This window comes from Apus apus, chromosome 28 (assembly GCF_020740795.1).
Source record: "Apus apus isolate bApuApu2 chromosome 28, bApuApu2.pri.cur, whole genome shotgun sequence".
NCBI classification, from domain to species: Eukaryota; Metazoa; Chordata; class Aves; order Apodiformes; family Apodidae; genus Apus; species Apus apus.
In genome coordinates, this window is record NC_067309.1 from 652,030 (window position 1) to 675,571 (window position 23,542).

General features: G+C 49.9%; 1 protein-coding gene across 1 annotated transcript; it reads left to right on the forward strand.

Moving 5' to 3' along the window:
* Positions 1 to 9,744: 9,744 nt before the first annotated feature.
* AQP2 (aquaporin 2) lies at positions 9,745 to 14,835 on the forward strand. The gene is made up of 4 exons (XM_051641459.1): positions 9,745 to 10,123; positions 12,145 to 12,309; positions 13,550 to 13,630; positions 14,584 to 14,835. The coding sequence occupies exons 1-4, from the start codon at positions 9,758 to 9,760 to the stop codon at positions 14,797 to 14,799; spliced, it is 828 nt and encodes a 275-aa protein (XP_051497419.1). The 5' UTR covers positions 9,745 to 9,757; the 3' UTR covers positions 14,800 to 14,835.
* The last annotated feature ends 8,707 nt before the right edge of the window (positions 14,836 to 23,542 follow it).

Here is a 23,542-nt window from a genome sequence, read left to right on the forward strand (position 1 = left end):
GCAGCCCCTGGCCTGCACACACAAACCTCTAATACTCAGGGAAAACAAACCTCCCCACCCCTGTGCCAAGGCCACACCCTCCTAAAGCCACAAGGGATTTCACAGGGTTTAAAGCAACTTTGCTGAACACTCAATCACATTAAAAAAAAAAAAAAAGCAACAGACAAGGAGAACCTGATGGGATAATTAAGGGATCTGCTGCATACAGGATGGCACACCCAGGAGCCCTCTGTAAATGTGCTTTACCCCATCCCCAAGAGAGAGAAGCCCCCACTGGCAGGGAATGCTCTGCCATGGACTTCAAAACAACCTATTAAAAATAGATCAATAGGAGTTTACCCTGGGCTTTCAGGCTGCTCAGTTATCCATGGATTATTAGTGCTAAATCCTGCCAGCAGGCTTGGTCCCTAGATTAGAGATTAACAGACAAGTTGTGAACATCAGGGCATGCATGAGAGGGGTTTGAGAGGAAGAAATAAAAAAATAAACTAGATAAATTAAAAGAAATTTTAAAAGCCCTTATTCCTGAAGGGTAAAGCCCTCCCTCTCCTATCCCCTCCCTCTCCTACCTTGCCAGCATCCCAGGCACAGGGTGGACAGGGAGCTCCCAATGCCAACCAGCCCCAGGATAGATGGCAACCTGCTCCCAGGAGCCAACATCTCCCTTCCTGGCCAGCTCATACCTTCTTGCTCAGCATCCATCAGCTGCAATAGCCTTCCTTCCTTCCCAAGCTGTTCCTGAGCAGCAGGGACAACTTCCCCTTAACATGCAATACAGGGAGCTGGACAAGCTCAAACTGTTTGGGTGGGAACTTCTCCCTACTGGAGTCTCCAGTAAGCACCAGTCTCTAGCTCAGGCCTTGAGAGCTAGGGCTGCTGTCTGAGCTAACAAACAAAACCCACCCTCCATCACCCCCTTTATACCCTCAGTTTCCCATTGCCTGAAAGAGAATCCTGCAAACTGTGCCCAGCTGAGCTGCCCCACCTGGGCACAGGCACCTGCTGGGGAGCACTGGTCTGAGCCCTCAGAGGGCATTTTCGTTAGAGGGGCCCAAACCTTGGGGTGGGCAGTAGCTGCAAGTCAGCAGATGATGGGGACCATTATCTGAGTAAGCTTCAGTTGTTGGTCCAGGGATCTGGGTGCTATGAGAAACTTTCCCCTGGTTTTTCAAATGCTTCCAGAGCAGCCGCGTGCGATTCTGGGGAGCTGCTGGGAACAGGTCCCAGTGGGGAGGTTAAAAAAGAAACGGAAGCAAAATCCGTGATACCCACAAACCGCGTCAGAGAGTAACAGCACCACGCGTGCACACACCACCCAACCAACCAGATAAATATAAAGCTGAGCCACTCCCTGAGATTAAATTGTTCAGCTGCTCAGGGCTGCGTTTCACTCGTCGCTGCCAGAAGAACATGTTCCTACCACCGGCGTGTGCACTGGGGGCTGTTACTGAAAGGGATTGCACAAGTATGCACACCTCCCCCACGGGGAGGGGGCAACAGAACAGGTTTGGGTGACACTTGGAGTGACACCTTCATGCCTCTGTGCAGTTTCTTTTTTAAACTATTATGCAGGAACTTTATATAATACAATAACACAGGAATTTTTAAAATTCCTCTGAGCCCACACCAGGAGTGACCCGTGGCCTCGTGGTGACACAGGAACTGACAGATCAGCAGGGAGAGGAGAAGGAGGAAAGAGCTTTGCTGCTTTTCAGAGACCAAATTTCCAGCACCGAAACTGGCCTAAAATCCAGATTTGTTGGTGCTATCCTGGAAGAAGCCTCTGCCTGCCCCAGAAGCTCAAGGTTCCAGTGAGGGAGTTTTCCATCTGGCCTAACGACATCCCAGGACCTGTCCTCCAAGCTCACCTCCAAGGTGCCTTCCTCACCTACAGCCCTGAGCAAGCAAACACCTTCATGTTTCCTCCTTTGCATCATTCCAGAGTTCCCAGCAAGCTGCTCCCTCCCTCTCTTTCCTCCTTAAAACAAACCTTTCCTGGAACATCCCTGTGAACGTGGCTTTGCTATGTTGGGAGGTTGCTGCCTGTCTTCCCAAAAGGAATTTCGTTCCCTCAAACTCGCCCATTTTTCTGCAGATTTCTGATTTCTCTCCCTGGTTATGCCCTGAGTGATGCACTGAGCATGGTCTGGGGCTGGGCAGTCGTGCACCAGGGTGTCCTCATCTGACACCAGGGCTCCTGTGCTCCACAGGAGAAGATTTGCAGTATTGGTGGTTGCTTTTTGAGTGAGATTGTCACTCCATGTCACCTGCCCCAGCGAGACTCTCTTGGATTCACACTGCAGCAAATTCAGGAGCTCCATCAGGAGCAGCAAGGAAGGCAGAGCTCCCCAGGCAGCTCAGCCTCACCCAGTGGGTGTCAGTTCTAGCTACAGGATGGACTTCCTTGGTCTTGGAGGAGCTGCCAACGCTCCTCTCTGCTTTACACAATCCAAGGAAGTAAAACAAATGGCATTGACACCCCGGAGCCAGTTCCCATCAACACAGGCAGAAGTGCAGAAGGAAATCAGTGCAATAGCCCAGATTTTTTATAAATTTTTTTAAATAGTCTTTCTCCCAAAGCTGGGTGGCAATTCATGCTGCTGACAAGCCAGGCCCTCACCGCGCCCAAAAGCTCCCACAGAAATCAAGTCTCTAACCACAAACAAAAATATCTCACGCTGAATCCTTGTTCTCAGGATTGGAAAAGAGCCAGAGGCTTTATAAAACCAACTTTGTGGTTCCCAGACTGTGGCAGCCTTGGCATAGGAGTTGTCTGGGCAGCACCAGAAAGCAGAGAGAGCAAGAGAGAAAAGAGGATGAAAGATGATAGACAGAGAGAGAGATCCAAAAGGAGAGAAGAAGGGAGAAAAGCCTGTAGATAAATAGGTTGCATCTTCTCCTGCCTACATGGCTAATGTAAAAGTGTGTTTTAGGAGCAGTTTTGGTGTCTGTCCTGGCCCTTTCCTGGTGTGTGTTGATCACACAGACCAAGGGACACCTCTGCAGAATCCAGCCTGGTGGAAGGGGCCAATGGCCAACTGTGAAGGCTGCTGGGTTTTTTCATGGATGATGTTTAATCTATTGAGCTCTTTTGCTCCTTCCCCTGCTTTTCCTTCCTCACATTCAACAGAAATCTCCATCTGGGGTGAAAGGAACTTCCTGAAGCAACATGGAAAACATGAAAAGCACAAAGGTCTTGTTTGATATGAAAATCATCATCACCAAAGCAGGTCTTGGCTAGCAGCTTGGTGGAGAGGACCTTCTGGAAACTCACAACAAGGTCCTAACTGTGTTCTGATGCTGTGTCAGAAGAGTGTAATGGTTTCCAAGCCAGTGCCCAAGACCCTGTAAGGGTCTTTTCAGGCTGAGAGAAGCTGATGGGTGTCCATGACCCTTGGGCAAAGCCATGATCCCACACAGCTCTTTGTGCCCTCATGGCTCTGGGCCAACCACCCTGCTCAGCTGCTGCATTTCTTTCCCCTGGAGCTCACCAAGGGTGGGAGTCCAACCTTTTGTTAATTGTTCGGCTGGTTCTGCACAAACCCCACAGGCCTTTGGGCACCAAGCACTGGAAACCCCAGGGAGGAGGATGCTCCTGCTGTGCCTGGAGTGGTCAGTGGCTCAGGAAGTGACAGGGCAGGTGACACTGCAGGGACCACACAAGGGCTCTGGGCTGCCCGTGGCGTTGCACGTGCTGAGCTTCAGGGCTTTGGGGTCATGCTGAGACTCCGAGTTGAAGATGCCTCTGAGAAGTTGCAGCCACCAGCTTCCCAGGGCTGCCAGAGCCTGGCTCCACACTCAGACCATGCTCCACCAAAGCAGAGGTAGAAACAGCTTCCAACTCAATAACTGATTTTACAAAGCCTGTTTGGTTTAATGGCTGGGAAGAGGTTTCCTCTGGTCTGACACCTGCTCTCTGAGGAAGTGATCCTTCTTTTTCCCCATGGGCCAGAAAGTTTCCTGCACTACTCCCCTGATCTGGCTGTACAATGAGGACCATGGCACTGGCTGCAAGATGCTGATCTCAGAAGCACCTTTTTTGTTCCATCCATCCCAGCTGGCTGTGAGAGGGTCTGTCACAACAAGCCCCTGCCATCCCTGCACTGCTCACATTCCTCAGCACACACACCAGCAGCTCCCCAGGAAAGATGCTGAGACGACAGATCTTGAAGGTAAAGTTGCCAGACACACTTGCCCTTCCCTCCCAGCGAAGGTCAAGAGAGGGCAGCCAAAAACATCCCCCAGCACAGGTGAGCATCAGAACCCAGCGTGGGACCCACAGCCTGGTGGTGGGTCAGCAGCAGCACTTGCATTGCATCCCTCACAGCAATGAGCATCTCACATCCATGGGGCTGCAGAAGACAGGACAGAAGGAGACAGGGGACTTCCAGAGCCACTGGCAGGACCAGTTCCTGGCCATATCTGACCTAGTGTTTGTAGGTTTGTGGGTTTGTTTTTTTAATCCAGGAGGATTATGTTGAGAAAGACATCTGAACTGAGTTCATTCACTTCTCCTTCATGGACTTCAGCCTGATTACTTCTGTTCTACATCAAAATGAGGAAAGCAGTGACAAGGCCAGACCCTGGATGCTCTCAGGTAATGTCACTGCACTGGTGTCAAAGCCACCTCCACAATTTTGGGAGTTTGGCTCATTCCATGGGACTTGTTTTGCAAACTTAACACCAGGTGCCCAGCAAAGGGTGAGGCTGAGGTCTCCTGCCCAGCTCTGTCACCTGAGGACAATGTTGTCATCTGGTTGATTTTAACTAATGCAATATTCATGCCTGGGTAAGCAGCAAAGACCTTACAAGACCTGGTGAGACCATGGGGTCTGTCTCACTTCAAAATGCACTGGCTATGTGGACATCCTGGTGTGTGGCTTTGTTCATGGGTTTGAGGGAAAAAGCATGAATTCTTTTCCTAGAAATGTTTATGCACAACAGGCCATGGCCTGGCCTTGAGCCTCAGCATTCAAACAAGGGGATAACACTCATTTCTTCCCTCCTTAAGGCTCGATTAAAGGGAGTTCATCACCTCACTCAGCCCCATCCTGACCTTGCAGCATGGTGGGATTGGCCATATCTTGTCTATTAATTCTCTCTGCAGAGGCAGAAACCTCAGTTTCTCCCTCTCCCTGGAGCTGGACGTTCTGAGTCTCACTCACATGTTGTTAGCAAAAGAAAAATTGTCTCTATTTTTTTTTTTTGCAACTCACAGGAGGAAAGAATTGAATCCCTGCCTACGTGCTGTACAGAGGAGAGATCATGCTGGGGTGGAAGGCTTCATGGTTCTCACAAATGGCAGGGTTTTATATGGCCACCAGAAATGTGTACTGATCCTGACATGATTCATAGCCCAGCTCCACCAACACCAGACTTTCACTCTCTACCTTGACTAAGACCCTGGGCAAACATTCAGGTCTGCATTTGCAAGCCCTTGAGTTGGGATAAAAAAACAAAATTAAGCCTTCTCCCAACACCAGGCCCTATTCCTGGCCCACACTCAAGCTCAGTTCATTCAAGTCAATGAAGGAAGTCAGGGCTGCATTAATCCTTCTGCTTTAGTTAAAACAAGAACAATAAACACTGCAAGAGCCAGCAGAAGTTTTGCATGAATAGGGATTTGAGATTTGGCCTGAAATGCTGGGGAAGGTGTTGATTTTTTTTTCTGTTTTGCTCCTCTGGGTAGATGTACTTTTGATGTAAAATGACAATGAGAGAACATAATTTTTCCTGACCTCGCCTTGGGGAATTCGTGTTACCTTCTGCTTTGTCTCTTCTCCAGCCAGGAGTGGGAGAGAGGTAGGACTTTCCTGCTACATTTATGAAATGGAATGAAGAACGTGCTTTGAGTTGCCTTGTGTTGCCTTGCAGCAACAGCTGTGCTGTTGTGTCCCATCCCAAAACATCCTGGAGCTCAAAGGGGTCCAAATCCCCTCCCTTGAGGACTTCAGCTCACCCTGAGCAGGCATCTCTGTACATCCCCTCCCACAATGGGCAGCAGGAGCCTTGCTCAGCCTCGAGGAAGGTGAGGGACCTGTGTTTGGTCCTTTCCCTAGCAGCAGGATCCACCCCCACCTGTCTGGGTAGTGCTCACCAGGGTCAGGACATTCCGGGTGGAAAGGTCCCTGGAGCCAAACTGATGCTGCAGGTGCTCCAATGCCAAGGGGAGCAGCTGGCTGGCGTGTCCCTGCCCCTGCTGATCCCAACACAAACGTGTCCATCCCCTCATCCCCGTCTGCTCTGCTTCCCCTCATGTCCTGCCAGCCCATGACTGCTGTTTCCTGGGCTGCTCTGGGGGCCATGGATGGGGCCAAGTGCACCAGCACATAATTTATCCAGGCAGAAAACTTCAACTGGGAACAAGAAGATTAGTCACAATAAAGCAGATTCAGATTCCTGTCCTTCTTATCAGTTGGCTTCTTCTGAAGGCTTCCTCTAAAGACCTCTTGGAGGTACCATTTTCAGTTTTATACCTCCTTTCTTGGACAGAAAACATCTTATTTCAACCAACAGCAGAACCAGGAGTAGCTGGGTTGTACACAGATTTCTCCCAAGACTTAGTCCTGCTGTGGGTTCTCTGGTGTCTAATAAAAGGGCATTTGGTGCCATGTGAAGCATGGACACAGGTTGTCCATTCTGCTGTTGGAGAGAAGGGGGACTTGTCTGCAGGTGCTCTCTCTTCACAGAAAAGAGCAAAAAGTGGAGCTTCCAGCAAAGTCTGGGCAGCACACACACCTCCTGCGACGGGTCAGATCCAAGCAGGAAAACTCACTGTTATTTATGCAATAAATCTTTTCTTCTCTGTGGCTCAGAGGTATTTTAGATGGAATGGAGATACCTTAAAGATGTTTATACTTTCCCGAAAGCCAGGGAAGCAAAGATATCTGAGCCATCTAAGTCACTCGAGAAGCAAGTTGTTGTGCAAGCACAGTTCCCTTGTTTGCAAAATGTTCTTCCAAAGGACATTACCAGGCCACTTTCTGCCATCAGGAGGAAGCAGGGGGTATCAGCCCTCCCCAGAGCTCAACACACTCTGACTGAGCATTTGCATTTGGTCCCAGGGGAGGGCTGATAACCCGTTACACTCCAAGGGCTGTGGATTAAAAGGTACAAACATGCACATTCCCATCTCAGACAGCTTTGCTGCAGGCCTGCATTGCTCCTTGCTGCTCCCAAAGCTGCAGCATCCTTGGTGTAAGGTGTAAAGACATGTCCCCGTCAACACCAGAGGCTCCAGAAACCCCTCCTAGACACAGCAGACCTTCAGCAACCCAGTACCAAGCTCTTCAGCTAGCCTGGTCTCCTATTTCTGTTTCCCAGGCAGGACATGTGGCCATGGCAAGGCAGGAAACCTTGGCTGTGCCACTGGCTCACTGCTTGCCATCAGCAATGTCTGGCTCTGGGCTGTGGGCACCTCTCTGCCAAACCAGGGTGACACTCAACACAGTGCTGGGGGGCTCTGGGTGAAGGCTGGGACATGTTCTTATTCCTGCAGGAAAACAGCACCTCACAGCAAGAAGTAGCTCAGCCCTGCAGCAAAGACCATGACAGCAGATCTCCCTTCCAGCAAGGTGGCCCACGATGCAACACCAGCCTGTCCACCATGGCAGGGAGCAGGAACCCACCATCCCCAGCACAAACACCTCAAAACGTGGCAGGAGCCAGAGCTGCAATGAACTTGCACGTTGCTGGGGAGACGTGAGGACCATGAGGCTGTGTTCAATTTTTAAGTTGCTCAGAGCTAATCCTGCTTACTTCTCTTTCCTTTTAATTAGCCTTCATTAAGCACTGATACACCACAACTTGCTTGCCATGAATAACTATTAACCAAATAGGGTATCAGCTCTACTTAATTGCCTGGATAAGTTCTCTGGCATTCCCTGCACTAATAAAAGCTGCTTTGTAATCAGGCCCTGACACAACTAGTTCTTGGGTAAGGCTGAGCTCCCAAGTCTGCACCAGGCAGGAGCAGGAGCCTGCAGACTGGCTGTGACCATTTCATGGCTCAGCAGCACCCCAAATACATTTATCTTCACAACCTGTTTCATGAGTTTCGCTTCTTTGTTGGAAAACCAGAGGCTGGAGCGATGCTGTGATGGACCAAAATCCCCAAGGAAGTCCAAGAGAAGGATTTTCAAAGGATGAAGTTGAATACAAGTCTTCCAGGCTCCAGACTCACCCACAGACTGGACTTTTGCTCCCCATAATCAGTCCCTTGTTAAGGGCAATGTCCCCATAAGCATTTTTTTTTTTAAGGATAGGATAGGATAGGATGGGACGGGACAGAATAGAATAGAATAGAATAGAATAGAATAGAATAGAATAGAATAGAATAGAATAGAATAGAATAGAATAGAATGGAATGGAATGGAATGGAATGGAATAGAATAAACAGTTCATTTGGAGGGGACTTACAACAACCATCCAGTCCAACTGACAAGTACATTTACACACCTTTTGTGGAGGAAAGAACAGGCCCTCACATGTCCTTACGGGCCCCTTCTGACTTGAAATAATCTATGATTCTATGACATACTTGGAGCAATATGGGGTATTTTGTGTCAGCCTTCCACATCAGTTTGGTGGCACTTCCAAGGCTCCTCTTGAAGGGAAGATTGTTGGGTTTGTCATGCAGTGGCAGCCTTTGTGAGAGCCAAAAAATGGCCTCTCAGTTCTGGTACCCTGCAGCCCTCAGAAATAAAATGGTCCTTTTGGCTACAGCTTTACCTTTGGAGTGTCTCCCCCCAAGCTCGTTTTGCTTTAGAAAAACTTCAGAGCCTGCTAATAAGGGGACAAAAAGAAATAAAGGGTATCTTGCCAGCAAACCCACCAACCCCAGTGCCATAGAGAGAAGAGCCTTTAAGACATCATCCCTGAACGGGCAAATGCGCCCTGAGCAATGGCAGGGAAAGGAAAACAGACTTGTTGGAAAATTAGTGGATGGTTTGATATGAAGAACCATGCTCCAGAGAAGAAAATATCATTCATTTTTTGGGGATTAACACCAAGAAGTAACAAGACATTTCTAAAGAGCCAAGTTGGCCAAGCCCCCCGTCAGCACACAGCTGGGACTCCACCTGTGCATGTAATTTTTTCACACCAGAATTTCTTTCTTGCCAGTCATTCCTTGGGGCTGGTTCCCATTTTTTTGTGTGGCAGGAAGTCTGTGCCCAGGCTGTAAAGTTCTGGTACTCTGAGGAATCAAGTTGTAGTAAATCCCCTGGAGTTTTGTGCCTCTGAGAGACTCCTGCATCCAGTTTTGCCTGGTTTTTTAACCCCAGCCCCCATCCTACTTCCCAACACAACCCCCTCAGCTCTGTCTCCAGCTCTGCAGGACCCCCCCCCCTTGTTTGCTCTGTCCTCTGCATGCTGGGGGTGGATATTGGAGAAGAGAGGAGCAACAGGCACCTCTGGGGACAAGACCCCGAGTAGGAAAGCTCAGGGGACAGGGAACAGCTTCATGGCATGGCTGGAGGCTGGTTCATGACCTCCCAGGGGTGGCACACGCTGCATTCCCCAGCTTTAACAGGGGGGGCAGGCTCTGATGTTCCCTCAGCTGGAACACAAGAAAAAGCATCAGGTTTCCTAGGACCACAATCCCACCTCCTTCAGCAGGTGATCCTGCAGCCCCCCCTCATCCTTATATATAGAAGTTGTCCCCATCACCCCCTATGGACACAGCAGCCACGGTAGCAGCTCCTTGAAGACACCACGGGCAGGGCCAGACCTTGCAGCCTCCAGCAGCCACCTCTCCATGATGTGGGAACTGAGATCCGTAGCCTTCACCCGGGCTGTCTTTGCAGAATTTCTGGCGACTTTGGTCTTCATCCTCTTTGGCCTGGGCTCTGCTCTGAACTGGCCCTCAGCTGCCTCCCCGAGCATCCTTCAGATCGCCCTGGCTTTTGGCCTGGCCATCGGCACGCTGGTCCAAGCCCTGGGGCACATCAGTGGAGCCCACATCAACCCAGCAGTGACAGTGGCTTGTCTCATCGGCTCCCAGGTCTCCTTCCTCCGTGCTGTCTTCTACGTGGTGGCCCAGCTCCTGGGGGGTGTCGTGGGGGCTGCCATCTTACATGAGATCACCCCGGCAGACTCCCGGGAAGGTCTGGCCATCAACAAGGTAAGACTCAGTCCATGGATGGGCTTGGGAGGGAGCAGGAAAGATTGGACAGGGCTTTTGGGAAGGCTGAGGGATGTGAAGAAGGGCTTTGTGGCCAGCAAGGGCTCCCCTTGCACTCACTGTTGGGTAGGAAACTGTTGTCAGCTGCAGCCCAGCACCATCAACTTGCTGCACCAAGGGTCCTTCCAGGAGCAGGAATGGAGGCAGGAGTCCCAGCTGCCTCCTCTGCTTTTCAGAACTAAAACCAGAGGTACGAGCCAGCTGGCCACACAGACACCTCTCTTAGAAGACAAAGTCACCATCATCTCAGTTTCATCTAGAGCTGTTTGTGGAGGAGCTGGATTCAGAGGAGTCCCAGGGGTTTAGGGAAGGACACAACCAAGAGCACCACCTCTTGCCCCAACCTTGTCCCACTTGCCAGCCCTGCTGGGGTTGTAGGCAGCCTTTTCTCCCCTCTGGGTCACTCCATGACACTATTTACAGGCTGCTCTGCCAGACTCTCAGCAATGGGGATGTTATGCCAGGGTATGGGGTTTTTTGGGGTCTAAATCCCAGCTTTTCATTCAACTGCACTGCTTGTTAAGGTGCTTCCAGTGATGGCCACCCCAGATCCAGCTGGTTCATCCCAGTGCCCCCAGACATGGGTGCCTGGGCTGTGTCAGTGGCATCACAAGGATCCCAGCCTGGTTTCATACATACAGGGAAAAAAGAAGACTGGAAACCTTAGGAAGCCACAAGGGGACTCCCCAGTGGTGCCCCGACCTCCAACACCCCCTTCCCCACCCATGCACGTGATAAGAAGAGGGGGGGGAAATTAAACAGTTGCCAGATTCACTATCTCCTCACTTTTCTCCATGCCCCACCACTCCTCTTCAGATGGATCCAGGTAGCTGTGGCTCCTGTAGAGACACCCATGCCAGGACCAGCAGCACCCAGGTCCAGGCTCAGCAGTGGGGTGTGTCTTTTCAGAAGCAGCCCAGAAAATCCCCTTTCTTGCAGCAGGGAGGCCCTGCCAGGATCCAGCTCCTCTGCCAAAGGGATTAAGAGGGTTGCAAAAGGGATTGAGGATTAATCTGAACAAGACTATTTAGACTGATAATAGCTGAGGTTTAATAAACCCAACAAAGCAAGTAGAAGCTTTAAGAGAAACTTTCAAAATGCCCAGCTCTGTTGTTTTACAGCTTAAATCACCTAAAAGTGGGAATAGGGTTTTTTGTTTGGTTGTTTTTTTCCCCCTGTGGGCTCTTCATCTTGTAGCTGCCTGCACAAATTATCCCTTAAGAGGGGAGGAAATATCAGAGAGAGGAAAGAAACCAAGATCCAGCTCTGGATCTTGGCCAGGAGGAGAATTGCTGCCTTCGTGGCTTTACTGAGCAGAGTAATCTTGGGATCAGCATTTGGGAGGATAAATGGATTGACCCAGGAAAGAAAAGGTAGATGTGCCGGGATGGGCTGAGGGAAGCAGCAGTGATGAGAGAGCCAGTGGCACTGCCAGCTGCACATCTGGCTTCAGTGCTGCCAGCTCCATCCACATATGGATGACAAAACACCAAGAATCAGTGAAGTGTCAGAAAGGAGAGTGGGTGCAGCCAGGCACAGCCTCAGCTCAAACCTGACACATTTTTTCAGTCAAAAAAATGTGGGAAGGGAGAAGGGAATTCCTTTTTTTTAATGCCAAAACATTTATTTTTTGCATTTTCAAAAAGCAGTTTGTAAACTCTTCCAAAAGGCATTTTGCATTTTAAATATGGGGGGGGGGGGGTGGGAATCCCTAGGGGAAAAATGTAGAGTGGAAAAAAGTACCCAAAGAAGTGCAACTAAAGCCTGTCCTGCCATGTCAATCCAACATCACCCACCAACTCACTTTTCCTTTTACCTGGGGAAGTTTTCCTCCTCTTCATGTTGGAGCCAAAACTCTCACCTTTTTCCTGTGTCCTCTTTGGTTTGATTCCCCCTCCACATTTCCAACCCAGTCCCCAAAACTTCCCCATCCCTGAGATGTGCTTTTTCTCCCCTTCCAGCTGCACAATGAGACCACGACAGGGCAGGCAGTGACTGTCGAGCTCTTCCTCACCTTCCAGCTGGTCCTGTGCATCTTTGCTTCTACTGATGATCGTCGGGAGGACAACCTGGGCTCTCCTGCCCTGTCCATTGGCCTTTCTGTTGCTGTGGGGCATCTCCTTGGGGTGGGTATGCAGAGCTTGTTCAGTTGTCCTTGCCTTTGTGCCCAAAGCCTGGCTGCATGCTCCAGGGTGGGTGTGGGATTTATAACTCCTCTGGTGCCCTTGGCTTTCCAGTGGGTAGAAGAGAAAAATCCCACCAAAGCCATAACTGAGCCAGAGCCAGGATTCTGATTTTATTGAGTGTCAAAAAACCTAAGCTGCTGGGCTGTGCTGCTCCTTGAGTCACTCAGGCAGCTTCCAGGGATCAGCGAGGTCTTCTATCCTGGAGTGATGACAGCAGCAGCTGTGACACTCAGGACCAAGACCAGGAAGTATGGACACCCAGGGAAATCCCTCCTGGATGACAGACCAAAACAGCCCCCAACACTACCAGCTTCTCAGTGCAGGCATTAAATCAGCAATGTTTACACCACATCCTCCAGTCTTAATGATCTGGAAGATTGTGTGTCCACAGGACTATTCTATCCCTCTTCACAAGGGCCATAAAGATGCTGGGAGGGCTGGAGCAGCTCTGCTCTGGAGCCAGGCTGGGAGAGTTGGGGTGTCCAGCCTGGAGGGGAGAAGGCTCCAGGGAGACCTTAGAGCAGCTTCCAGTGCCTGAAGGGGCTCCAGGAAAGCTGGGGAGGGGCTTGGGCCAAGGGCAGGAGGGATGGGATGAGGGGGAAGAGTTTCAAGCTGGAATAGGGGAGATTTAAGGTGAGATCTTAGGAGGAAATTCTTCCCTGTGAGGGTGGTGAGATGCTGGAACAGGTTGCCCAGAGAAGCTGTGGCTGCCCCATCCCTGGCAGTGTTGAAGGGCAGGTTGGATGGGGCTTGGAGCAGCCTGGGCTGGTGGGAGGTGTCCCTGCCCATGCAGGGAGTGGGACTGAATGGTCTTTAAGGACCCTTCCAACCCAACCCATTTGATGATGCTCAGGGGCAATGAGTAGAAATTTACTCCAGGAACTGGCACAGCAGGAGCTTGTCCCCAGAACCCTGGTCATGCTGCAGGGCATGTCACCCAGCCTGCAGCTGAGTTGCACCCTGCCCAGGACACGTTCCTTGCACAGAAGATGTGCAAATATGGACAACTCACCCGTGTTGACTCAGGAGCTGGAAGCTGCTGGGATCCCTTTTCCTGGAACAGACACGCTGGAGGGTGAAACAGCAGCACAGGGAATGAATCATACTCATAACACACCAGGGTTTTTTAAAAATGTGCTAAAAGGGCTCAATGCTACTAATGTCTGGTGTTTCTCAGCAGATCCGTTACACCGGCTGCTCCATGAACCCAGCCAGATCTTTTGCTCCTGCTGTGATAGTTGGAGACTTCAGTGACCACTGGGTAAGAAATCAGGTCCATGTGTTGTTTTGGTGGGATGAGCCCCCTGGATTACCAGCATTCCTAGAAACCCACAGAGTCAGCCAGATTCCTGGCATTTCCATGCCAGCTCCCAGCTGGAGGAGAGATGTAGAGATTAGCAGGAGGAGGTGGGGCTGCTGGTGCTTAGTTGGCTTATCTGAGCAGGGAGCATTGCAACAGGAGGGTGTGTGGGTTGTGGAACGTGACTTTGCAAAAGAAGCAAATCCAATAGGGAAGGGAGCTCTTCTTCCCAGTCCTAGAGACCTTTCCTGGTTCCACTTGGATCTGGGTACACCAATTTCCACCAGCTCCTCTGGGAACTCTCCCGTACGTTCCCATCTGCAAAGGAGGTGGTGGAGTCACCGTCCCTGGAAGTATTTAAAAGAAATGTAGATACAGTGTTTACTGACACAATTTAAGCCCTGAACAGGTAAATCAGGTTATGGTAGGGGGATTTATGTTATGGTTGGACTCGATGATCTTCAAGGTCCCTTCCAACCAGGATGATTCCCTGAAGAGGACATTTGGAGCCAGAGCTGCAGTGGCTCAGGTTGATGTGCTCACAGGTGTCCAGCCCAAGCTGGTAGCCTCCTCTTCTCTACAGCAATGTGTAAATGGGTAGGAAAACACTTGTCCAGAGCAACCTAAATCATTGAGCGTGCTCATTATGGGCCTATCATTAATGAAGGTCATGCAGCTCTCAGCAAAGGAAGAAAGACAGAAGAGGATGGTTGGGTATATTGAGGCACAACAGCAATGGAGGGGAGTTCAGGTGAGCAGTGTCTGACAGAGCAGAGTTGGCTTCTGCATTTTGCTGCCAGTGCACACAGGGCAGGAAGGAACATAAACCCCTTGCAGTGCCCTCCAGAGAACCTGGATCCCCAAACTCAGGCTGTTTTTTGTTCACCCAATTCTTCTCTTTCCCCTTCCCCTAGGTCTTCTGGGTGGGCCCCCTGGTTGGGGCAGCAGCAGCCTCCATCATCTACAATTACATCCTCTTCCCACAAGCCAAAACCTTCTCGGAGAGACTCGCCATCTTCAAAGGCTTGGAGCCCGAGGAGGACTGGGCAGAGCGGGAGGTTCGGCGGCGACAGTCGGTGGAACTTCACTCCCCACAGACCCTGCCAAGGGGGATGTCTGAGAAGGTGTAGCCAAACCTTCCCCTCGGGCTGAGAGAGGAGCTGGGGAAAACTCTGGCATCCGTTTTAGAGTGGGTGTTTGTTCAGATGAGCGTTTCACCTCTCCCCTCTCTCCCTTCATTATTTTGGGGCACTGAAGTTGGCCCATCCCCGGGGGGGATGCACTGTGTGGCCCCACCAACCTTCTGTCGCCCAGCTCCCCCCATGCCTGATGGTTTTCTGATGCTGGGGGAAAATGCCATTAAATCAAAAACATCAGTGTAGCAACAGGAAGGAGGACACTGGGACCTTACCCCGGGCCAGCTCCTTCCACCTCCCTTTGCAGAAGTCAGTGCTTGGTGGAGTTTGTTGCCCTTCATGAAGAGCTCCGAGGCACTGCCAGAGTTGTTATTACAGCCATTTGCTGGGTGTGGAGGTTGCCACCCGATGCCTCATTGCTGCTGACTTCCCCTCACCTGTCTCCCATTTCTTCCTCCTGGCTCTTTGCACACATACTCAGAACCCTCGCTCCGTGCCACTCGTGTGTTGCAAACTGGAAGTTTTGCTGCCACCATTCATGACCACCCATGGGATGCAGATGCCCTTGGCTCACATGGAGGCTTTCCTGAGAAGATGGGACTGGAAGCATGTCCTTGAGTCCTTGCTGCCTCATTGGGGAGCTCTTGCAACTGCTCTCTCCTGTGGCAATGAGAAACCTCTTGATTTTCAGCCCAAATTCACCCATGGCTCATTTGTTCTTGGACCACTGCTGTCATTTATCTTCCATGCTTCGTGTCCTTCCCTGGTTTTTCCTTTCTTTCCTCAATTCCAGTTCCACCTTGATTCTCAGATGAACACAAAGTATTTCAAGCGTGATATTCTCTGTCACTTGCTTCCTACAGCCCAGACCCATTTCATGGCTGCAGGACACCAAAGCCTCATGACCATCCCCCCCTTTCTTCTGCTATGTCAGGACCTGGTTATGGTCCCCAGCACAGTCAAAGAGTTTGGGTTAGTCTCTGGGATGCAACTTTTTGTCTTTCAACCATTCATTTAATCCTGTTTCTACAACATGGCCTCAAAGTCATACATTTCCAGCACGACAACCTAATGTTCCTGTCTGTTGGTGATGTCTCCCCAGCATCATCACCACAGGTCATCACCACATTCAGGCTTTTTCTGCAAAGGCTCTTGATGGAAATAATAGACCCAATTCCAAATCATAAGGAACACTATTTATCATTTTCCTCCCTCTGACTGTTTTGACATGAACCACCACCAAATGATGCTCTTCCCTTCCCCTTTACCCATTGTGCTCTGCTTGTACCAGTCCCCTTTTGAATTAATGATTTCCTGTATTTCTCACTGTGCTCTTTCTCAAACATGTGCTGGTGGCTGTTGCTGGAGAGAAAAGGAGTAAACAAAGCTTTGATCTGACCCAGACCCGGTATTATTGTGGCCTTCTTGTCACCATACCAAGGGATGCTGAGAGCACAAGAGCTCCTACATCACCTTTGCTGCCCAAGATTCCACACTGGGAAGCAAGGGGAGAAATGGTGTCACCACTGCCAAGCTTTATCTCCTGTAGCCACAGGTGCATTTTACTCTACTAGTCAATTAATGCCAATATCCCTAGAAGGGATATTGCTATGGAAGTGCAGCAGTTTTAGCACTGGCTTAGCCCTACAGCAAAAATCTCAGTTCTTTTCCTCCACTTTGCTCCTGCAATAGCAAAGGAGCATTTGAATATTATTTCAGAAAAGGCTTGGCAAAAAAAATAATAAAAAAATCTGTCTGTTCTTCTCAGTGGGAATTAAAATCATGTCTCAAATCAGAGTGTAAAATTGTATTTAGATGACCAAATACTCAGTTTTAATAGTAGTTTGTATTTTTGTTACATTTCAAAGGAAAAAAAAAGCCTGTCAGGAAAACCCAAAGAAACTTATCCAGAAGTTATCCCAGCAATCATCTACTGTATAAAATGCCACATGGCTGATAATTTATTTTTTGGGCAATTTTCAAGTTAATTACATGCCTCTTCCCCTTCAGATCCAAGCATTTAATATATTATTTACCCTGACAATGTTTAAGACCCACATAAACTGCACAGGGCCCAAAAATTAGTTTCAATGCTTAATAATGACTGTACTCTTCCAAATAAAGTGCTTTAAATTAACTTCAATCCACGGAATTAGTACATGTAAATCAAATAATGACACATTTATGGTCATAGAGGGTAACCTCTCAGACCCTGAATCTTGCAGCTCTGAGTGCAGCCACCTGGTGCCACCTGTCGCTGTGCAAATGTGACATTAAAAGTCCCTTCAAAATAGGGACCCACAAATCACAACCATTTGGTTTCTGACCCAGTGGGGTTGTGGTCTCAGTGTTGACATGAGGCAATGTCACTAAACCAGGTCTTCAGGTGGCTGAAGCAGCCTAGGTCCTCTTGAGGTGATCGGGAAGGTGAATCTACCTTCTCCGCAGAGCTGCATCATTGACTCCAATGGCACCTCCAAAACATGCACCGTCAAGAAACCAAGCCAGTCATTCCCAATTAGCACCAGGTAAACTCCAATTAGAGGGCAGGATCTGGTGGACGATAAGTTTAACATGAGCTGTCAATGTGCACTTGCAGCCCAGAAAGCCACCGTGTCCTGGGCTGCATCACAAGAAGCACAACCAGCTGGTCAAGGGGGGTGATTCTCCCCCTCTGCTCTGGTGAGACCCCACCTGGAGAACTGTGTCCAGTTCTGGAGTCCCCAAAATAAGGACATAGAGCTCCTTGAGTGTGTCCAGAGGAGGCCACAAGGATGATCAGAGGGCTGGAGCACCTCCTCTGTGAAGACAGGCTGAGGAAGTTGGGGTTGTTCATCCTGGAGAAGAGGAGGCTCCAGGGTGACCTTAGAACAACTTCCCAGTATCTGAAGGGGCCCGACAAGAAAGCTGGGGTGGGGCTTTTTACATGGGTGTGTAGTGAGAAGACAAGGGGCAATGGTCTGAAGCTTAAAGAGGGGAGATTCAGGTTGGACATTAGGGAAAAGTTCCTTTCTCTGAGGGTGATGAGACACTGGAACAGGTTGCCCAGGGAGGTTGTGGATGCCCCATCTCTGGAAGTGTTCAAGGGCAGGCTGGATGGGGCTTGGAGCAACCTGGGCTGGTGGGAGGTGTCCCTGCCCATGCAGGGGGATTGCAACTAGATGGTCTTTAAGGTCCTTTCCAACCCAAACCATTCCATGATTCCATGATTCTGTGGTTCTATGATCAGCAACCTAGAGATCAGAGCTGCCACAGATCAACATAAAACCACACTTTGTGTGTTAGACCTCGACAGGGGTGTTTTGAGCCAGGATTTGAAAGTCATGCCTATCCACAAGCTCATGATTCTCCAGAATGGAGACGTGCAATATTTCTTGCACCACACATAACCTTTATTAGCTTCAGCACGAACCTGAGATTAATAGTATGACCATGATATCCAAATGAAAGTCACTGTGCAGTGTGCATAAGATCACATTCTTCCTCACATCCTGCCATCACCTGAGGCTGTGAGGCTTTTCTTCAGCTCCTTTTGTCCCATCTGAGGCCTGGAGGTTCTCAGCATGATGGGTTTGGGGTATTTGTTCTGCAAAGCACTGTAATATCCTTTGGGCACTATGAAAATTGAAGACATGCCCAGACACCTTGCCTTGCCTTGGCTGTTTGGCTGCCTTAATCAGCCCATCCCTTGGCTTTAAGATACCAATTAAATGCCACAATATGTGTTCAGCAGAAGCATGTGATTTCACACAAGCAGCTTTGGGACCACTGTGTTGTCACCCAGGGCACAGGCACAGAGTTTAAGTGGATTCCCCCAGCCAGCCCTGCTGAACTCCTCATCCCATCAGGTCTCCAGGAGTCCAAAACAACAGATCCCAAACACTGGCCCTTTCTCAAGACCTTATTCCCAGAGCCATGCAGGAGAGGCTGCTGGGACCAGCAGTCTGGGAGGTCCTCTGCAGCCTGGGGTCAAACCAAGGCACCACGATTTTTCCCAACACTTAACCTTACCCGGTGGAGGAAGGACAGCTAGAAAGGTGATAGAAACTTGCAAAGTGTTACTTTGAAAAGTATCACTGTACTTTCAAGCTAAGGAAATCTCCCTTCTGCACCTTCCTGTGCCTTCAGCATCAGTCATTCACCACTGCCCTCACAAAATGCATGGGGATGTCTTCTTCAGGCTTCCTGTGGTTAGAAGGCAGGCAGCCCCTGCCATCAGCATTAGAGCTAATGAAGAAGAGCTACAACACTTACCCACTGGTTCCTTACCTTGTGTACAGGTGGGTGAGAGCAATCTGAAAGCATCCAAACCTCTGCTCCAAAGAAAGCTGCAACAGTCTGTCCTGCACCCAGCACCTGAGTGTTTCTTCACCACATGGGTGGAAATTGGGCAAGGGCCTTGTCTAGGAGCAAAGAGAAGGCAAATCAGCCTGGCCTGGTCACACTGATGTCCCTGGTATCTGGGAAAACAGGGTGCAGGGCAAACTGCTTCCCAGCTGCAGGGAGAGGCTGGCACTTGTAGGGCACTTGTAGGACAGAGAGGAAAAGAGCACAGCCCAGCTTCAAACCTTGGAGGTCAGATCTGAGTTTTCTGCTCTGAATTTCTTGGCCTGACCTTGTACAAATCCTCCAGGTCCAGATCTTCAAGGCCACGTGAGCGCTCAGCTCCTGTCTGGCACCCACACTGCAAAGGCAGGATCTACCTGGGATGCAGGCATATCACTATTTATATATGTAGAAATATTTCCCAAGCATGTTTTCCTTGAGGAGGGGCTGGGAGGCTAAAACCATCCAGGAGAGCAAGAGGAGAAGGTAGGGCCAGACTGTAGTCTGGGAAAGGACCATGGACCATCTAGACCCAGCTAGTTGCTGGATCTTCAAGGCTTGTAGCAAATCCCATTTCACAAGGCTCTGGGTGTGAGACCAGAGACTCTGCTTCTTAGTTCAGCCTGATTTTCCAGGTACACCAACAACCTAAAGAAAAATCATACATTTCTTCCAGAGATCACTCAGTGCAATCTAGCTCTGAGGCAGCAGGGGATGCTCCCACCATGAGTCTCTCTGAATCAGAATCTATTCTCTAACTTCTTAGGTTGAGAAATTTCCCAGTCCGTTTGCTCTGGGTCTCATAGGCAGAATGGACTGAAAAGCTGCTTTTCCAAGGTGACCATCTGTCCACATATTGTCACTAATATCTTGCTTTCCAAAGGCCGGGGCTCTTGGAGCCCAGTCATTATGCAAGAATTTCAGCTTTTAAGAGTTTTGAGATTCCTTTTTGTTATTGATGGTGTTCATGGGTGCTTTGGAGCCTGGTCATGCTTTTGGTTCCTCTCTGCCTTGATGCAACTCGACCACCTCCACGCCAGAGTTGGCCCCTGCTCCCCACCTGCCCCACACCTTCCCATCCTGACAGCACAGACAGCAGGATGGGATCCCACCTGCTCCTGCTCTGGTGCCACAGCAAAGAGGGGAGATGCCTTTCCCAGTGGCAGCTGTCCCCCCACATCATCTTAGCAGTTATTCCCAAGAGTGATCCTTGCAGTCATGGAAGGAGGCTGCACAGGCAAAGAAGACACATCCATGGCAAACATATTTCAAGTGGAAAAACACCACTGCCCCAAACACAGCTCTGCCTGAATCCTGAGGACGTGAGTAAACGGCTGCTGGCCCATAAGAATTCAAAGTATTTCTTTAGATGAGTAGAAATTCAGCCTCTTCATGTCACTGATGCAGGTGGCTTTGCTGGAAAGGGCTTAGACCTGAAAATCAGGACACCAGGTTTCAAGCCCAGATTTCCTGCCGTGTGGTTTTGCACAGGTCTTTTTTTCTAACCATCCATTTGCTTTCCCTGATACACATTATTATTATTCCCATGTGATGATTTAACGATTATCTCAACACAATCAATTATTAAGAGTGCTGGCATTACCCCTGCAGACCAGCCCCAAAACATTTGCATCCGCTTGTACACCTGAGAGACCAAGAAATTCCTGAGCAGAGCGATGCTGTTATTAAGCATTAACATTATTCAGCATTTAAATCACATCATGTCTGTTTGCAGGCTCACAGGTTACCAGGTCACTGTGACCACCCAGCTCAGCACAGCAGCTAGATGGCAACTTCAAGACCCCTTTCTCAAGCCAAAGGGTGGGATGGGACATGGGGACATCCCCAAAGGCAAATTCATGCTCACAGGTTTTTGTTCCAAAGTGCTGGGTCATGTTACTAGGGGAAGCAAAAGCTTTGTTGCTCCAGGGCAGGAGAAGGTGGAAGCACCATCAGCCTCAGGCTGGCAGAGTCATCCCTTACCTTCAAAGAGAGCACAGGCAGGTGGTGGTGCAAAAACCCTCCTGTCTCCTTCCCTCCAAAAGCCTGGGGGTGAAACGCAGTGTGTGTGACCCCACCACATAGGTATAGGTCTGGCAGCAGGGACCTGTCTGATGCCTTCTCAACACCTTGCCCAATTCAATTCAATCTGACACATCAAAGGCACTTTCAGGTTGTACAAGCTCCCTGGAGGGCAGACAGCTGAGGAGAGGAAGAGGAGCCCTCCCAGTGCCTGCTTGGCATTCTCAGACAGCAGAGAAGCTAAGCAGGAATGCCCCAGAGAGGAAAGTCTAGCAAACAGCCTCAGGAAAATACATTTTGCATGGCATGCTGTTAGAAAAACACCTTGTTTCTTTCCAAAAGTTTTCCCCATCATGTTCAGCCTTATTTGATTAGATCACCTGGTCACCTGGAGGATTTTGCCACAGCTGGGAACCTGGGAGAGCATCTTCGGGCTCAATGCTGCTTTTTGGCTGAAGCAAGGAGTGTGTCTGAGGAGCTGCCAGCAAAATGCAGCCACTGCCGACAGAGAGCTGTGTTCCAGAGGGGGCTGGAGGATGGGAACAAGGCACAATTTATCCAGCTGGAGCAACAGGCAAGGCTGAAGGGAAGTGGCAAGTAATTACTCCAGCTGGAATCTGGCCAGGGTGTCTTGAAATACCAGCTTGCAAAACTTTCACCAAAACATGCCAACAGACCAGGTGTTTCGAGGATAAGAGACCTGGTCTTCAGCTCTGCAATCTGCCCCAGGATCAGCAGAACCAGGAGAAAACCATTATCAGGAATTAATGCTGTAACGGATCCTCTGTCCCTCAAGACTTGCTGGGTCTGTTTGCTGAGCTCACAACTTGGGGTATGGCTGGAGGACAAAAAGGCTCATTTATTTTCAGCTCTGGAGGAAGAAGTCCCCTCTTCTTGCTCTGAAGAGGAATTCCTCCCAGCTTTTGACTCCACAGGGCGTGTGCAGGTCTGACTGCACCCAGCAGAAGGCAGCAGTGAAGGCAACTTTCTAGTGCTTTTTAAATTTAAGGAGGAATTTAAATTATTGTACTGATCTCCTCCATGTAGAGCTTTGCTCAGCACATGCTGGAGCGTGACAGCTTCTGTGGAGGTGTGTGGAAGCCACGGATAACCCCAGCCCTGGCTTGCTGCCTTAGGCATGGAGAGATGGCATCAACCAAGTCAGGAGAGCAAATCCGGCACCCAAACCCATTAAAAATAAAAGATTAATCCTGGCACAAAACTGCAAGGGCCACGAGGGAACCAAGAATTCATTGTTATGTCTAGGCAGAGCCTTTTTCTGCCCCAAAATCTCAGTCCTCAAGCGCTCTATGTTGCATAGCTCTGAGAGCCTCTCCCTCTGCTCCCTGCCAGCCGAAGATTTTGCGGCTGGATGGATGTGGGATGGAGAGCAGTGCAAACATGGCCTGGGTCCATGCAAAGCCTGCGGCTTTATACTGGTGTTCCCAAGAGTGAAACCAGTGACCTCCTTGAGCAATAGCTTGAATGGCAAAAAAGAAAAGCAAGGGGCTGGAGATGACAAGGGCAGGGAGCACCCTCCCTGGCTATGGGCAGTGAGCTCCCTGCAACTGCCAACCCACCCGCTGGCAAATCCCACACCCGATGCTCTGCGAGGAGCAGCAAAGCAGTGGGGCAGCCAAGAGCACCACAGCTCTGCAGCCATCAACCCTCTCCACCCCATTCAGCCTCCATCCAGGCTCCTCCAGGAAGCTCCAGCTTTCCTATGGCTCCCTGGCTAGGCAAAGCATCCCTCAAACCCTGCCCTGCTTCCAGGACACCTGCAAGCTGCTTGCCTCCTCCAGCTGAGCTGTCTTGAAAGCCTGGGAGCAGCTCCAGGTAGTTCACTTTGCTTTACATCGCAACATCCCATGTAAATCAAATGCACAGGGAGCCCTGTCCCAGGAGAGCTCCGCCAGCCCCACACCAGCAAGGAGACTTTAGAAACAAAATACAATCCTTTCCAGCCTGCAAACACATGGAGGAAGGGAATATTAACTACACCTCTGCTAACGAAACGCCCAGCACCTGGTGAGAGGTAGTAAAAGGGAAAAGAAGAAGGGATCACAGCATCGTTATGCAACCGCGTTATCTAACGACCACAGAGACTCTATAGGGGCTGTTTGTTTGCAAAGGGAAGAAGAAAGAAATGCCACCAACATCTGAGTCACTGGTTCACCAAGAGGCTCTCAAGTTATTTTCAGATGGAAACTTTTCCAGTTTCACATGATAATTTGGGAGGCCTGGCTAATTCCTCGGCTCCACCCACCGCCTTGTAACACAGCTCCCTGCTGCTCTTGCATATATAGATAGGTATGGCCCTACAGCTGCGTGCAGGCAGAAGAGCCTGGAGACAGAGGAAACCTAAACTTTCTTCCTTCCTCGCTGCCCT